Source organism: Vipera berus, assembly GCF_964194415.1.
Source record: "Vipera berus genome assembly, chromosome: 6".
NCBI classification, from domain to species: Eukaryota; Metazoa; Chordata; class Lepidosauria; order Squamata; family Viperidae; genus Vipera; species Vipera berus.
In genome coordinates, this window is record NC_138208.1 from 84,664,128 (window position 1) to 84,682,097 (window position 17,970).

At 39.0% G+C, this 17,970-nt stretch overlaps 1 protein-coding gene and 1 long non-coding RNA gene across 7 annotated transcripts in view; both read right to left on the minus strand.

Moving 5' to 3' along the window:
• CELF2 (CUGBP Elav-like family member 2) overlaps positions 1-17,970 on the minus strand; it is a 634,914-nt gene that overhangs the window by 12,136 nt on the left and 604,808 nt on the right. For all 6 annotated transcript variants that reach the window (XM_081330781.1, XM_081330780.1, XM_081330779.1 and 3 more), the window contains 3 exons: positions 15,746-15,925; positions 6,949-7,092; positions 130-301 (listed from right to left, as the gene is read on the minus strand). In XM_081330781.1, coding sequence (XP_081186907.1) covers positions 174-301; positions 6,949-7,092; positions 15,746-15,925 — 452 coding nt within the window. In that variant the 3' untranslated portion in view covers positions 130-173. The remainder of the gene's footprint in view (positions 1-129; positions 302-6,948; positions 7,093-15,745; positions 15,926-17,970) is intronic.
• On the minus strand, positions 9,668-12,127 carry LOC308669862. Its single transcript, XR_014026844.1, has 2 exons — positions 11,695-12,127; positions 9,668-10,539 (listed from the first exon to the last, which is right to left on the minus strand). It is a non-coding gene; the product is annotated as an uncharacterized lncRNA (long non-coding RNA).

A 17,970-nucleotide genomic window follows, 5' to 3' on the forward strand; every position in this document is an offset into this window, starting at 1 on the left:
CTTAAACAGGTGGGGAAAAATGGAAGCAGGATTGTCAAATGGCTGTCTCTTAGAGGTGACGGGTCAGGTGTTCTTATGTTCTTTCTCAATCCCACCCCAAGCAAGGGTGGGCTTGCTCAAGAGACTTACCCTAAGAAATCTAAATTAAGAGCAGAAAGCTTCTGGGAGAACGGTCAGTAAGGTTTGCTGTCATTTTTTGAGCGCTTCAGCTGTACTTTCAGGCGTTTCATGCCAATTTGAAAGCCGTTCATCGCCTGTATTGCAGCTTGTGCAGAGACAGGATTGTCATAGCTAACAAAACCTAGAATGCAGAAAAGTAGGTAAGGGAAAGAAGAAGAAAAAATGAATGCATTAAGAACCAGCAAAAAAAAAATCGTTTGGTTTCTCTTTTGTGGCTTTAATAGGCAACTTTATCGATTGTTCTTCCATTGGTTACAAAATCCAAACTGCTTTTGGATGTAGAAAAATAGGGACCCCTACGGTGGGAAGGTAACAGCGCTCTGTGCGCCTTTGGCGTATAGTCATGCCGGCCACATGACCACGGAGACGTCCTCGGACAAGCGCCGGCTCTTCGGCTTTTAAACGGAGATGAGCACCGGCCCCTAGAGTCGGAAACGACTAGCACGCATGTGCGGGGGAACCTTTACCTTTATATAGATCTAGTATTTTTGGTCGAAAATGATACCGTGCAGTCATCATTTCAGACTTTGGGTTGTAAGACATAAGACCTGCCAGATATCTTGGATAAAAGGAATACTATTTAATATCCACTTACTTTCACAGATATTGAACTGTACGGTAATAACATCTGGTCCGCAAAACTTGCAAAGCCACAAAAGCAAAAACTTTAACCAAACATCATATATTGTGCTAAAGTATCTACTAAGATATATTGTGCTGATGTATCTACTGAGGACTATATGTCGGGAAAACAAGGGTAATGCGTTATTAGTGTCAGTTCAGCTAAGAGACACAGCAGGAGAAAGGGGAAAAATAATTTTGCCATTTGGACTAAAGACAGAATACACTATTTCCAATGTTTCTTCCCCCAAATTCTTTTAAAGAAAATAATTAACAGGCATACAGGAAGAAAATTTATAATCTAGTTCCCTTCATATGACACTAGCTTGACAATAGAAGAGTTGTGAAGTTATTGTTTTATAAACAAAATTCTAAAAGTATGACCCATATGCAACAGACACGAACCAGCCCATTATTTTATTCCATTTTTTTTTTTGCTGGCTTTAAAAGTTTATAAAAAATTTGGGTGCTGCACGCCACCACTATGTTTTTCTTCTTTTGAATATTGAAAAACTTCATGTCAAGTTTCTGACTATGGGCTTTTCAAGTGACTCTGAGGCATTGTTTACCTTAAAAGTCCTTTATTAGCCTAATAAGGGACGCGGTGGCTCAGTGGGTTAGGACGCTGAGCTTGTCGATTGGAAGGTCGGCAGTTTGGCGGGTCGAATCCCGAGTGCTGCGTAACAGAGTGAGCGCCTGTTACTCGTCCCAGCTTCTGCCAACCTAGCAGTTCGAAAGCACGTAAAAATGCGAGTAGAAAAATAGGGACCACTACGGTGGGAAGGTAACAGCGTTCCGTGCGCCTTTGGCGTCTAGTCATGCCGGCCACATGACCACGGAGACGTCCTCGGACAAGCGCTGGCTCTTCGGCTTTGAAACGGAGATGAGCACCGGCCCCTAGAGTCGGAAACGACTAGCACGCATGTGCGGGGGAACCTTTACCTTTACCTTTATTAGCCTAATACACCGGCAAATGCTTGCTCAAAGGAAGCTGGAATCTGAAATCTCCGCCCCTTGCACAATATAATTAAACACAATTCTCCACCTTTCTAATTTTGTCATTAATCATATTCTCCAATTAATTTAAAGAATCAGCTTCCCTTCCGTTGGAAGAACCGCCAAAGTCTTATCTTCTTTAGAGAGACAAATGGCCTTCAAAGTCCATTCCTACTCTTCCCTCCCACCAATTTTAAACTAAAACAATACACAAGTCTTAAAGCAATGCACAAGTTTAACATATGAAATAGCTACTTCTTCATCTCATGTCAAGCAATAACATTCGATGTTAGCAGCGTTGACACTTCACTTTGAAGTCTCTTTTGTGAGATAAATGCATATATATATATATATATATATATATATATATATATATATATATACACACACACACACACACACACACACACACACACTTTTCTGTTTTGTAACATAGTTCAAATTATGCTTACCAAACAGTTAAATAAAGCAATAAAATATCATCAAAATAATTTGATTATAATACAACATTATATCTTCCCTAATAATTTGTTTATTATCTTTGTAGAGATTAACTTTTGTTGTTACAATTATCCTGAATCTGTTATCATATTTACTAATTAAATAAAGTATGCTTCTCATTGGTTAAAAACTGCACCTCATCAAGTAGATGATATAAATCTTGTAGTACAAATAAACAAAAATCAATACATACATAACTAAAAATAACAAAGCAGCAGAAGATAAAACTTCACGGAAAAGCAGAAGTCATTGAAGGTATGGAAGATTAGAAGAAGGAAGTTTTGCAACTGTCCTAATGTTCAATGAAATGCATTATGAGATGGGATGGGAGACATTTAGATATTCAACTATTTTTTTACTAGATTATGGATTAGTTAGCTTCTCTACCAAACAGGAAATGATGTCAAAAGTGATCTTCATGCTGAAAAATCTCTCTCCATGAAATATTTTTGCCAGGAATCCAGAGGAATTAATGGATTATGATTGGCATCCCCTTGCAAATAACTTTTTTTGTTGGTAGAAGGAAAGTTTGATTAAATTGTGTCTATCTGGTCACTGAATATGTATCTGCCACTTCATAGATAAAGCTGAGGTGGAGTGGTCTTTTTTGTGCAAAGGGAGAGAATGAAGATTGGGCTAGATGATGCTCATGTAGGCACTTATGTAAAACAGAGACATGAAATTATAGTTGGTTTCTTGACAGTAAACAATTAGGGAAAATGTCCTGTTTTGAGAAAGAATGAAAAAAAAAATTGTTGTCAAAACTGGAATACATAGTGATTTTAATCATGATTAAAAGTCCTTCAGATTTCTTCTATATTTACCTATTTATTTACTTCAACTGCCAGGTATAGTTGCATGCTAGCTATATTACAGTATTTTAAACTGATACTTCTGGACAACTGTAACTTTTATTCCTAAGGATAAAAATGGCTTCTCAAAATCAACCAAGAAGTATAGGTAGTCTTCAACTTACAACCATTATGGAGGCTCAAATTATGCTTATCATTTGTACTGGTCATTAAGTGAGTAATCACGTGACCAACCCAATTTTACCTTTTTTTTTGCAGGGGTCGTTAATCAAACACAGCTGTCATTAATCGAAGGTGGCAGTCACTAAATGAATCCCCTGTTTGCAATGGGTATGTTTTGCTGGAAACCGAAAATAAACAGTGGTTTCTGGCAAAAAATGACATAAATCACAGTCACATGACTGCGGGGCACTGCAAAGAGCCATAAATGTGGTCAAGTTCTGAGCTCCCAAAGTGCAACAATGAATCTGGGTTGTAAGTACCTTTTTTGGGGGGGGGCATTCTAACTTTGAATTGGGACCAAGCTACCATTCGTTAAGCGAGGACTTCCTATAAGATGCTAGATAATGAAATCATACTAGTTTTTTATTTAGGACCAGGACAGCTTAATTAGCCTAGAACAGGTCTCCATACTATGTAGTTGAGTATGTGGTGGGAAACCAAGACATAGTCTCAGCAAATTGTATGAGCCAAGTGATTGCATTAAGCCATAAGATGGTTTATTATCCTGGCATTGATTATGTTCCATCAAGTCAATAATGATTCTTGCTGACAGATTTTCTCCATGACATTCTTTTCCTAACTTGGCCCTTTAGTTGTCCAAAGAACGTGAAATTAGGTCAAACATATTGTATGATCCCCTTCTCACTCTCTTTGTCCAGTTAGTTCATTCCATTTTGCTTTATATTCATTTCTTACTTTTATTCTTCTCTGTTAATATTCCACATTGGCTGAATTATAACAACATCGTAGGAAATAATGCCCTGCAGATACACTAAGTTTATGTGTGTTTCTTAGGCACGATCATGCAATTTTGGCTGCAAATCTGTATTAAACAGGTAAACTAGAACTAGCATTAAAAGGAATAATTATTTATCAAATACTGTATGTGAATGTAACTATACTGCATTTAGAGAGTCACTCTGGGGCACTGGCTAGAAAGAGACCACGAGACTGCAGAAAGCCAGCTGGGTGACCTTTGGCCAGTCACTTTCCCTTAACCCTAGGAAGGAAGCAATAGCAATTTATTTCTCAAAAATCTTGCCAAGAAAACTGCAGGGACTTGTCTAAGCAATTTCTGAAAATCAGGCATGATTGAATGGAAGGAAAAAAAAAATATTGCATTTAAAATGCAACTGCATAGTCTTCCCTAGGGCAGGAAATATTATTTAATATAATCTGCAAATAATGAGTTAAACATGGAGAGGCACTTTTTTTAACACAATAGAGAATAATTAGACACTCATAATGAGTGTAAAATAAACGACATTCCTTCAGATAGGAGGTAATTAGTTTTATGCATTTGACAGTTCTTTTGTACATTTAGGAAAATATTTTTTTAGGCCTTTTTCCTGATTCAACCACAAATGCTTGTACTTTTCAAGATTAATAGGAGTTGCTGCAAGGAAAGAAATATTTCACTTCATTATGGAGCTTTTGCAGTCTTTCCTTTTTCCCCCACTGAAATGGTTACAGAGGACAAGCAAAGAACAACTCCTTTATCAAGAACATAAATATAAATCTATTTGGTTGAGAATGAATGGGACTGGATGTTAACCAATGCCTCTAATTCACATCAGCAATAAATCCTAGGGCAGACATGTCAAACACAAGGCCCGGGGGCCGGATCCGGCCCGCGAAGTGGTTTTATGTGGCCCGCGAAGCCATCCTGGAAACAGTGAGGGAACGGCCCCCACTGCCTTGGCCCTGGCCCAGAGACCCTCCTTCTGCCAGAGACCCTCAGATCTGTCCCACTCCTGCCCAGGCCCCCATAGGCACCCTTGATGCGAACGTTGTAGAGCTGGCCATGCCCACTCAGTAGGCCATACGCACTTTAGCCATGCCCACCCAGTAGGCCACGCCCACCCAGGCCACACCCACCCGGCCCACTGAGGACAACTGCAATGCTGATGCGGCCCTCAATGAAATTGAGTTTGACACCCCTGTCCTAGGTGGTGAACCTTAAAATTTGGAACTTGGAAAAAGCCCTTGAGGCTCTCAAGTCCAACTCCTTGCTGAATACCGGTTAAGATTCACTTAACAACTCTATGAAGAAGTCATAAAGTGAAGCAAAACTCACTTAACAAATATCTTGCTTAGCAACATAAATTGTGATTGTGAGTCAAGGGCTACTCTGTGTGTGTGTGTGTGCGCGTATAAACCTTTGACATGAAAAGTCTACAGAAGCTGGCAAAACCTAGCTGCTTTGGGCTGATCTCAAAAAGCTAAGCAAGATTGGGTCTAGTTCATACAGTCCTTGACTTACAACCACAATTGAGCCTAAAATTTCTGTTCCTAAGTGAGACAGTTGTTAAGTGAGTTTTGCCCCATTTTATGACCTTTCTTGCCACAGTTGTTAAATGAATCACTGCAGTTGTTAAGTTAGTAAATGGTTGCTAAATGAATCTGGCTTCCCCATTGACTTTACTTGTCAGAAAGTCGCAAAAGGCAATCTCCTGACCCTGGAACTCTACAACTGTCATAAATATGAGTCAGTGGTCAAATGTCTGAATTTTGTTCCTGTGTCCATGGGGATGGTGTAATGGTCGTAAGTGTGAAAAACAATCATAAGTCACTTTTTTCAGTGCTGTTGTAACTTTGAACAGTTACTTCGAATTTGCAACTGTCGTAAGTTGTACCTGATGGTACCATTAAGAGTTGGGTATTCTAAGAAATTTTGGGCTTTTAAATATAGATGCCCCCCCATGTGGTAAAACATTGTTTTATTGGGAGAATATTTACATGATGCCTCAAGATGCAGATTTTTAATATTTTTGTGCCATTTTAGTCTTTATTATGATGTTAGATTGTTTATAACTTACAATTGTTTATGGTGGAAGCAGCCCTTAAACTAAGAAATAGACAAAAATTAATTGTTTTAACCAAGAAACAAACATTTTGGACATAAGAGGACTGTGTCCAAAAAGCCACCATAGATTAAGCTCAACCTAAAAGAGATTTTAAACGGAAAAGCGTTTAGAAACCATTACATAATTAAATCAAACCTAAGGCTCAGGGAAATATGTCCTATTTATATATTTTAAATTCTTATTTTAATTTTAATTTACAATTGGTGAAAGCTATGAAATTTAAATTAATCAAAAAAGGAAAAACTGCTGAATAGGAAAATAAAATAGACACAGAAAAACAAGCAGTTCAAGATTTTTCACTGTCATATAAAAACTTATTATCACCAATGATATTACCAGGGCTTTTTTTCTCATTGAACGCTCAGAATGGAGTTCCGGCACCTTTTTTGGATGGAACCTTGTAGGGTAGGCAAGGCGGGTTGTATGACATGTGTGAGTTCTGGCACCTTTTTCTTTTACAAAAAAAGCACTGGATATTACCTACACTGAACTTTCACTACTACAGTTTTACAAACCTGAAGGAAAATGTCTGCCCTAAAGAGAACAAGCAATGTTTAGATAACCAACTGCGGATCACAGTAGAACGATGCTGAATGTAAAAAGAAATATGTCTACAATTCTCCAGTGAAAGGCAAGATATATATCAATAAATGTTGAACCTAAGATACCAATTTAGGAAAAGAGGAAAATAAAACAGAGAGATAGACAGCATGTTGGATTTTTGATGTTCCGTACTGAATGTTACATACCAAAACACTTGCTCAGATTTGTCTGTTTGTCAATGAAGACCTTAGCAGAAATAACATTTCCAAAAGGCATAAACATCTGCAGAATGTCCTGGTCACCAAATTCTTGTGGGAGATGATAAATGAACAGGTTTGCTCCTTCTGGACCTTTTTAAGGAAAGAGAGAACAGGCAGCCAGAATAAGCTTTCATTTTATGCTGAAAACACTAAGTATAATTCAGCTCACTCTTTCACTCTGTGGTGTCTTCCAAATGTATTAGGACTGGAAGGGGAAACAAAGATGTTTTATATTTTTGCCCAAGGTCTCTCCCCTCCTCCCCCCATCATAAATTGGGCCCACTGGAACTGAGTGGCCAATAAGCTTAAATGAATGAACGAATAAGGAGAATGGAATCCGAAAAGGATTGTGAAGCTGTTCACATATTTATTTTTACGTTCTCTATAAAACGGTTGAAGTTTTAGTTTTAATTTTAATTTTAACTGGGGTTTTACTTATTGCAGGGACGAATATAATTTTTTTAATCTGTTTTTAACTTTTGTATTTTTGTTTTTAATCACCCTGTAAACCGCCCTGAGTCCTTCGGGAAAGGGCGGTATATTTATTTTTTATTTTTATTTAATACTATTTCTATACCGCCCTTCTCCCGAAGGACTCAGGGCGGTGAACAGGGCAAGAATAAAAATACAAATTACAAAAGTTAAAACAAGATTAAATAAATGCCCACATACTAAAATACATCATTAAAACCTAATAAAAAACAGTAGCAACCCCCCCCCCCAATCCCCTCATCAGGCCAGGCCAGCTTGTTCAAAAAATATGTTTTTAGCTCGCGGCGAAAGGAGCAAAGGTCGGGCGCCGTCCGGAGCTCAACCGGTAGCTGGTTCCATAGCTCCGGGGCGCCCACAGAGAAGGATCTCCCCCTGGGGGCCACCAATCGACATTCTCTGACCGGTGGCACCCTGAGGAGGCCCTCTCTGTGGGAACGCACAGGGCGGAGGGAAGTCGATGCCGGCAGCAGGTGTTCCCTCAGGTACTCCGGACCCCTGCCATGTAGGGCTTTGAATACCATTACTAGTACCTTGAATCTCACCCGGAAGGCAACTGGTAACCAATGCAGCTCATGGAGCAGAGGTGTAACGTGGGAGTATCGGGAGACTCCCAACACAACTCTCGCGGCTGCATTCTGTACCAGTTGGAGCTTCCGGGTGGTCCTCAAGGGCAGCCCCATGTAGAGAGCGTTGCAGTAGTCTAGTCGAGAGGTCACGAGCGCATGAGTGACCGTGCATAGATCATCCCGGCTTAGATAGGGCCGCAACTGGCGCACCAGGCGAACCTGGGCGAAAGCCCCCCTAGTCACAGCTCCTATGTGGTCTTCCAGGGTGAGCCGTGAATCTAGGAGGACTCCCAAGTTGCGAGCCCTATCTACGGGGGGTAATATAAATGTAATAAAATAAATAAATAAAAATAAAGTGTGAAAAGAAACTGGAATTTATTTAAATTTATTATAGTGGTCCAACTCAAGTAGACTTATAAACCAATTTATGAAACAGACTTATCAGGGAGAGAAACCTATCTCGATACAATTTTCAGAGGTCTGTGAAAATGATAAAATAGCAAAGCATCAGAAACTTGTTGATAGAGAAATGATTCAGAAAACAAGAATTGCTGGACATTTCATATGCCAAAACATGCATTTTAAGCTTTGTTCTGCTCTTTTTTTTTGCAGTTGTTTGGAGAAACATAATCCTCTTTGTATGCATTACATATCTGTTACATAATATGGAGAGTAAAGTTTAGAATACTGCTTTTTTATTTCAGCACAATACTGATTATTTTTCCCCACTTTCACTTTTTTCACTTAACTTTTTACCTTCTTCGTTCTCCTAAATGGGTAAAAATGAAGAGATGCTACTTTCCTGGCAAGTCCATATGAATAAACTCTAGAATGTAATGTAATGTTTTATAGCAAACATTTATAACCTGATGTTATAAATCTGGTTATCCATGTTATGAATTTTATATGTAGCAAAGCGGCTTTATATTTATATACAATGTGGGCTATAATTATAATTATTACTTAGTTAATTTATTCACCAAAATTTCAGTTTTTCTGACTGTATTAGAATTCTTGGCAATTCTCTCTCTCTGGGACTGCAATTGGCGTGATGGTCAAAAAATTATGATGGCAGCTTTGATTGCTATATCTATCTATCTATCTATCTATCTATCTATCTATCTATCTATCTTTCCTTTCTTTCTCTTTCTATCTATCTATCTATCTATCTATCTATCTATCTATCTATCTATCTATCTATCTATCTGTCTATCTATCTATCATCAAATCTAATCTATCATCTATCTAGCCATGCATCCATATTTATATAGCTGCCCATCTCAAGGAATTGAATATATTTTCACATCTTTGTGTTTTATATTTCCAATATATTTGTGTATTGCTGATTTCTTTATTTCTGTTGTCTTAATTCCTGTCTATCTCTCTGGTTCCTCTCTTTTGATGGAATTCAATCTATCTTTGATCGTTTCTTTAGTTTCTGTTTTCTACTTTGTTCAAGTCTTGATTTTTTCTTGCCCTTTTCCTAGTGGGGCTTCTGGGTTCTTTGCCTTTCCCAGTCTTGGCTCCCACCTGAGGTAAACTTTTCCCTCACACAGTTCTGAGGGAATACAAAAAATGCCTTTCTGTCCCCATTTTCCTCAGCTGCTGCTTCCTTTTCCTCGCTGTTTCTATCCTTTAATTTTTCTTTTTTCTTTTGGCTTCCGAGTTTTGGCTCCGTTTATTTATCTTCAGCTTCATGAGCGGCCAGGCAGACATTTTGTCTTCCTTCCTCCTCACCTCCTTCACTGCCACCTGCTCAAAGCTGCTGTTTGATTGGCTGCTACTACTGGATTGGCAGCTGGGTCATCCTAGCAACAAGGGAGGGCCAAGAAGAAGCTCAGGTACTTATTACCTGCTCAGGTAGTCTGTCCTCAAGGAAGAGAAAGGCAGAACGAGCAGAGTGAGTTTACTTCATACATGCATAAGGGCTTTTTTTTTTTTTTTAAAAAGGGGGCCCAAATAGTTGGCAGTTCTTTAAATGCCCATTTTAATACCTTAAAAAGCAATAAATGTTCTGTGAGTGGCAGGTTCTATTATAGAAATAAATAAACACAGAAACATAGAAAACTGATGGCAGAAAAAGACCTAGTGGTCCATCGAGCCTGCCCTTTCAGGGTTTTTTTATTTATTTTATTTAGTTTGATTTTATTTTTTCACTTTTAATTTTTGTCAGATGATGGACATGTGTTTATTCTGAGACCTTCAAATAATAAATTTGATTTATTATGTTATATTACATTACACTACTTACATTATTTTAATATAGTATATTTTTAAATCTATCTATATATAAATTACATAAATAGACAAACAAAGAAAATAAGTAAATTGCTTTCCTTCTGTCTCCTCCATCTCCTTGTTGTTTATTATAGTCAAGGGCTTAGGAAAATGGTTTATTTATTTGTTTATTTTATTTAGTTTGATTTTATTTTTTCCACTTTCAATTTTTGTCAGATGATGGATGTGTTTATTCAGAGACCTTCAAATAATAAATTTGATTTATTTTATATTACATTACATTATTTTTAATACAGTATTTTATATTTTTAAATCAATCTATCTAAAAATCTATCTATCTATCTATCTATCTATCTATCTATCTATCTATCTATCTATCTATCATCTATCTATCTATCTATCTATCTGTCTATCTATCTATCATCAAATCTAATCTATCATCTATCTAGCCATGCATCCATATTTATATAGCTGCCCATCTCAAGGAATTGAATATATTTTCACATCTTTGTGTTTTATATTTCCAATATATTTGTGTATTGCTGATTTCTTTATTTCTGTTGTCTTAATTCCTGTCTATCTCTCTGGTTCCTCTCTTTTGATGGAATTCAATCTATCTTTGATCGTTTCTTTAGTTTCTGTTTTCTACTTTGTTCAAGTCTTGATTTTTTCTTGCCCTTTTCCTAGTGGGGCTTCTGGGTTCTTTGCCTTTCCCAGTCTTGGCTCCCACCTGAGGTAAACTTTTCCCTCACACAGTTCTGAGGGAATACAAAAAATGCCTTTCTGTCCCCATTTTCCTCAGCTGCTGCTTCCTTTTCCTCGCTGTTTCTATCCTTTAATTTTTCTTTTTTTCTTTTGGCTTCCGAGTTTTGGCTCTGTTTATTTATCTTCAGCTTCATGAGCGGCCAGGCAGACATTTTGTCTTCCTTCCTCCTCACCTCCTTCACTGCCACCTGCTCAAAGCTGCTGTTTGATTGGCTGCTACTACTGGATTGGCAGCTGGGTCATCCTAGCAACAAGGGAGGGCCAAGAAGAAGCTCAGGTACTTATTACCTGCTCAGGTAGTCTGTCCTCAAGGAAGAGAAAGGCAGAACGAGCAGAGTGAGTTTACTTCATACATGCATAAGGGCTTTTTTTTTAAAGGGCCCCAAATAGTTGGCAGTTCTTTAAATGCCCATTTTAATACCTTAAAAAGCAATAAATGTTCTGTGAGTGGCAGGTTCTATTATAGAAATATATAAACACAGAAACATAGAAAACTGATGGCAGAAAAAGACCTAGTGGTCCATCGAGCCTGCCCTTTCAGGGTTTTTTTGTTTATTTATTTTATTTAGTTTGATTTTATTTTTTCACTTTTAATTTTTGTCAGATGATGGACATGTGTTTATTCTGAGACCTTCAAATAATAAATTTGATTTATTATGTTATATTACATTACACTACTTACATTATTTTAATATAGTATATTTTTAAATCTATCTATATATAAATTACATAAATAGACAAACAAAGAAAATAAGTAAATTGCTTTCCTTCTGTCTCCTCCATCTCCTTGTTGTTTATTATAGTCAAGGGCTTAGGAAAATGGTTTATTTATTTGTTTATTTTATTTAGTTTGATTTTATTTTTTCCACTTTCAATTTTTGTCAGATGATGGATGTGTTTATTCAGAGACCTTCAAATAATAAATTTGATTTATTTTATATTACATTACATTATTTTTAATACAGTATTTTATATTTTTAAATCAATCTATCTAAAAATCTATCTATCTATCTATCTATCTATCTATCTATCTATCTATCTATCTATCTATCTATCTATCTATCTATCTATCTATCTATCTAAATTACATAAATAGACAAACAAAGAAAATAAGTAAATTGGATTCTGCTTTCCTTCTGTCTCCTCCATCTCCTTGTTGTTTTTTTAGGAAAATGGCTTATCCAATTTGGAGCACTCTTCTTAAAGGACTATTGATAACTCTGATGCTCCATGAATGCTTGACCACTGATGCAGATCGCCACACCTATTTTGTATCGTTTCTTTCCTGGCCTAAATGAGCCAGGAATACAGGTAGTCCTTATTTCCTATGGGGCTGTTTTTGCTGAAACCTGAAGTAAATGCTGGTTTCTGGGGGAAAAAAAATTGCAGGCATGGGGTGCTGCAAATGGTTAAAAATATGGGCCAGTTGCCGAGTTGCCCAAAATGTGATCACATCACATGATGGAGGGTGGGGTGGGGGGGCCTGATGTCGGATCTTCAAAACTGGGTTGTAAGTAACTTTTAGTGGGGTTGTTGTAACTTTGAATGGATGCTAAGCAATCAGTCGTAAGTCGTGGCCTACTTGTAATTAGATGGAAGAAAAACACTTCTCTAAAGCGACAGAGCTCGAAGGACAGGTAGAAACCTGAGAAATAAATAGATAGGAGAAAAGCCCTTTTTTTCCATTGAACATCTTGCAATTGGCATTAATTTATTCTCAGCATTAACTTTCTGGTTTTCTTTTGCTCCATCAGCACCTCATAGGAAGCAATCGATTCTTTATTTGCTTCCCCTCAAGACTCTCGGTTAAATAAGCGACCCTTCCTTGTAACAACGATGGATTTGGTCATTAACCTCCAAACGCTATTTAGTTATGAAAGCTACAGGTTTGTAGTGTACATGCAAATCCAGATAGGGGAGCTCCTTCCCCATCAGAAATGGGAAAAAAAAAGAATTCAAGGATGGTTTGAACCAGAGCACTTTCCTTTCCTTTTTTCTTGTTCTTCTTCTTTTTTTTTTGCAAAAGCAGCAGACAATATCTATTTTTGCATTAGAAAAGCATTGGGTGGTAACATTCTTTGAGCAAGTGCCTGAAAGGAATTTTGTGTGCTGGGAAATTAAATATTTATAGGGTTCCTATATATTCTCCATGCCAAAAGAGAATGTGCAGGCACGACTACTTAGTTCCGGTTCAGTGTCAGTTTTGATGAGTCAGTGACTTTGTAAAGGGTTTCGGAATCACAAACTTTCCGTTTTCCTGCAGTCAGATATTCCTTAACAATCTGAACTAACTAGATAGTAGCTCCAGTATATCTAGGTCAGGGGTCGGCAACCTCGGCTCTTTTATGACTCGTGGACTTCAACTCCCAGAATTCCTGAGCCAGCATAGCTGGCTCAGGAATTCTGGGAGTTGAAGTCCACGAGTCATAAAAGAGCCGAGGTTGCCGACCCCTGATCTAGGTGAATCATAGGCCTGCAGGCTCCTCTGAGAAAGGGGCTTCTGTATTAACATCACTTTTTTTTTTTTTGCTAGAGGGATAGGACAAGCATAAGAAGACTATAATAAGCAAAGGTCGGGCTAATGGAGGGGAAAAAAATCAACACTGCTCTGCCTTATTCTTTGAAAATAGAAACATATCGAACGTGGTGCTCTCTGAGCTTGGTTGTTTGCTTGCAAATGTTTCATCACCCAACTAGTGTGCATGGATGAGAGCAAGTTTGGCCCAGCGGTGAAGGCACCAGGCTAGAAACCAGGAGACTGTGAGTTCTAGTCCTGCCTTCGGTAAAATAGCCAGCTGGGTGACTTTGGGCAAGTCACTCACTCAGCCCAACTCGCCTCATAAGAGTTGTTGTTGTGAGGGAAGTACAGTAGAAGGAAGGTGTGTTGCATACGCGCACTGCCTTGAGTTATTAGTAAAAAATAATGGACATGGGATATAAACAAACAGAAAAATAAAAATGTTGCCTACTCGGATAATGGCCTGCAAGCCAACAAAAGGAGCCTTGGTGGAGCAGTGGGCTAATGCCTCCTTAAGTAACACCAGCTGCCTGCAATTAGTGCAGGTTCGCATCCCACCAGGCTCAAGGTTGACTCAGCCTTCCATCCTTCCGAGGTAGGTAAAATGAGGACCCAGATTGTTGGGGGCAATTAAGCTGACTTTGTAATAATGCCGCTTGGGGTGTGTGTGAAAGCCCTAATAAGCAGGCATATACATAGAATGAAGGCTACTGCTAAGCTTGTAAGCCGCCCTGAGTCTTCGGAGAAGGGCGGGATAAAAATGGAATTAAAATAAAATAAATAAACAAGCTCAAAGAGCACAGAGGATCTGAGCTACATATATTCTTGTCTGCTGTACCCTAATATTTTGCAATTATTTTCTTCCATTGCAGCATAAGCACTGAGTGCCAGGAGGGCATCATGGGATAAGAAAACTCTACTTAATGATGGAGCTTAATAGTAATGATAGCAGCAGTTGTACTAATAAACTAAATGTCTATGGAGATTCTCAGTCATCCAGGTGATGGTTGTCCCAAAAGTGCTTTTTCAGGAGGCAATTGGACTTTCTTTTTTCTGTTTGAAGATGTTTCACTTCTCATCCAAGAAGTTTCTTCTGCTCTGACTGGATGGTGGGGAATGGAAGGATTTGTATTCCTTGCAGACAGCTGGTCATTTGCCTCCTTTTAGAGCAATGGTTCTCAACCTTTTCTATACCCTAGAACGCTTCTGATATATTCTCGCACCCGTTACAAAAGTTCGAAATAACAACAATGAATTGTGTGTACGCACTATAATTTTGAGACATCATCTATCTTCAGTCTACAACACTGTCCTTTCAGCTGTTCCAAGAAGGCTCCGTGCCCATTTGCACTACTCAGGTGATCCTGATGACACATATAATGTGTCATCAGAATGTGCTTGGTGGAGCAGTGGGCTAATGCCTCCTTAAGTAACACCAGCTGCCTGCAATTAGTGCAGGTTCGCATCCCACCAGGCTCAAGGTTGACTCAGCCTTCCATCCTTCCGAGGTAGGTAAAATGAGGACCCAGATTGTTGGGGGCAATTAAGCTTTGTAATAATGCCGCTTGGGGGTGTGTGTGAAAGCCCTAATAAGCAGGCATATACATAGAATGAAGGCTACTGCTAAGCTTGTAAGCCGCCCTGAGTCTTTGGAGAAGGGCGGGATATAAATGGAATTAAAATAAATAAATAAATAAATATAAGCCTCCAAGTGGCCTCAACAACTCCCTAAAACTGGTGTCTTCAAATGTGGCCCTTTTAGGACTTGTGGACCTCAAGTCCCAGAATTCCTCAGCCAGCATGCCTGGCTGAGGAATTCTGGGACTTGAAGTCCACAAGTCCTAAAAGGGCCATGTTTGAAGAACCCTGGCCAAAAAGAATGCAAAGGACCAGAGATGGCCTGCAAGGAATATAACTCCTTCCATTCCCCACCATCCAGTCAGAGATGAAGAAGCTTCTTGGATGAGAAGTGAAAGGTCTTCAAAGAGGGAAAAGAAAGTCCAGTCGCCTCGTGAAAAAGCACTTTGGGATATTAAATAAACTAATTTTAGAGGGCCACTAAGTTTCATTTGTTTTTAGTTTTTAATTTATTTAATTTAATTTATTTAATTTAATTCTTCCTCGCTGCCTTTTGCATTTTCCCGCATGGCCTTAACAGGCTTACCTTCTTTCTGGCTGCCTGCAGCACTTTGTTGTTGTAGCAAACTTTGACTGTATAGCGTGGGCAGTGCCGCAGCGGCATACTGCTGTATTCCTGAGTAGGCTTGGGTGAGGGCATCCATTGTGCCAGCTGTACCATTGGTCAAGCCTGTTGCACCGAGTCCTCCATTCAGGGCAGCCATACCTGAGAGCATTTGAGCAACTTTACAAAAAACCCAACAATAGAGAAAAGAAATTGCACTTATTCATTAGTGCTTTCCAAACATCGTTAGCATTAATATGACACCGACAACAATGGGTGTGCATGCAGATTAAAAATAATAATAACCACAGGAGTAAGAATAACAATAATACAACTTGGGCACTTCACCAGATGGCACAGATCAAAACAACAGGCAGGACAACATCCAATCTATAAACACATATAAAGATTGGGGTTAGGAATTATTGTTAATATCCCCTCAGTTTTCCATGCAGGCGGCACTCGGCAAAAATTGGGGTCACCAGAAAACCTGTCTTCCCACTATGATTTATGGCATCTTCAAAGCATCACACAGACAACTTTAAAGCAACATAAAGCTCATTCAAGTTGTGTCGGTACAGTTACAGATGATTCTAGAAGAATGTTTCTCCAGTTGGTCAACTTTGAGATGTGTTGATTTCAACTCTCAGAATTCCTATCCAGCATGTCCATTGCTAAGAAGCTTGAGGACTGAAGTTCACACATCTCAAAGTTATCCAAATGAGGAAGCACTGTTCTAGATATATGTCTCTAGATAACCAAAGACTCTGCTACTACCAAGAATGAACCAGACTTTGTTTGCCAATTCAGCTCATATACCTGAAAACTAATAGGTCAGGAAGGCAGCTTCTGGCTAACAGCTGGGAAACCTCTGGTGGCAGATGGATACTTTGAGAACATGCTGTGCATCATCTCACAAAATGGCTGCACTAATAGCTCACCTTTTCTCAAAGTAAGTGTCATAAGGAGGCATGGTCCATCATAAAATACCCATCCCAGCTGCTGGGACAAAAGAGAAATTCCCACCTCGGGGGTCTCTGATTGCCCCATCTGTAGAGGAAGGATTACTCAGCATTTTCATATTTTCTTCTGGAGCAACAGATGAGCTGAAATTGCCATTCAGCTTGCAAGTTCTCCGAGTAAAAACAGTTTAGCTCTTGCAGGTGGAAGAGGTCCTGGAATTCTTAAGGCAACCAAAACCCTTGCTGCGGAGAAATCTGATGCATTTTATTGATTTGTAATTCTAACCTTCAGTAGATTATTCAGATAATCACTGAAGAGTTGGGATGGACCACGGGAGCCATCTAACTTAACCTCCTCCGCAGTGAAAGACCCACTCCACAGTATCTTTGGCAGATAACCCTTCAGCCTCTGTTTGAAGATCTCCAGTGAAGGAGAAGTCCTCATATTATGTGGTGGCCTGATCTACTGTCTACAGCTTGTGTAATCTGGATATTTTCCTAAAGCAAAACCTGAATGTCTTTCAGCCCACTGTTTCTGGCCCCCAACCTTCTGGCCGCCAGGGATCGGATCCATGGAGGCCGGTTTTTCTGCAGACTCGGGGTGCACGGATTCGTGTGCTATCTGGATCTTGCACACCCACAGACCAGGGGTTGGGGACCCCTGCTCTAGAGCAATGTGTGTCCACCTTTTAGATATTTGAAGACTGTTGTCATATTTCTCCTTGGAGGATAATAAAATATGACTACTTAGTTTATTTAGGACTCTTAAAAGAGAAGCATCCTTTCAGTCATATTGATGGGATTCCAATCACCAGATCAAATTGGGAAACTAATTAGTAAAAAGTAAAAAAGCTGAGGTTGTATGTTATTACCTTATTCTGCTGTGCCAAAAGGAGTCAGAAGTCAATACTTTTCTTTTACTTTCCGTCTTTGCCCTACACTTTTTTTCCCCCTCTTCCCCTTTTCCTCCCCTATTTTCCCATTATTTTTATTTTTCTTTCTATCTCTGTATTTTATATTTTGATAAACTAATAAAAATGTGAAGAAGCAAAACTGGGAAATTAAACTTGCTAAGCTAGCTCTCTCTCAACCTGGTTCTTTTCTGACATGCTAGAGCAGTGATGGCGAACCTTTTAGAGAGCGAGTGCCCAAACTGCAACCCGAAACCCACTTATGTATCGTCGGGTGCTGGGTGGGCGTGGCCCATTGGGTGGGTGTGGCCCTTTGGGTGGGCGTGGCCCTTTG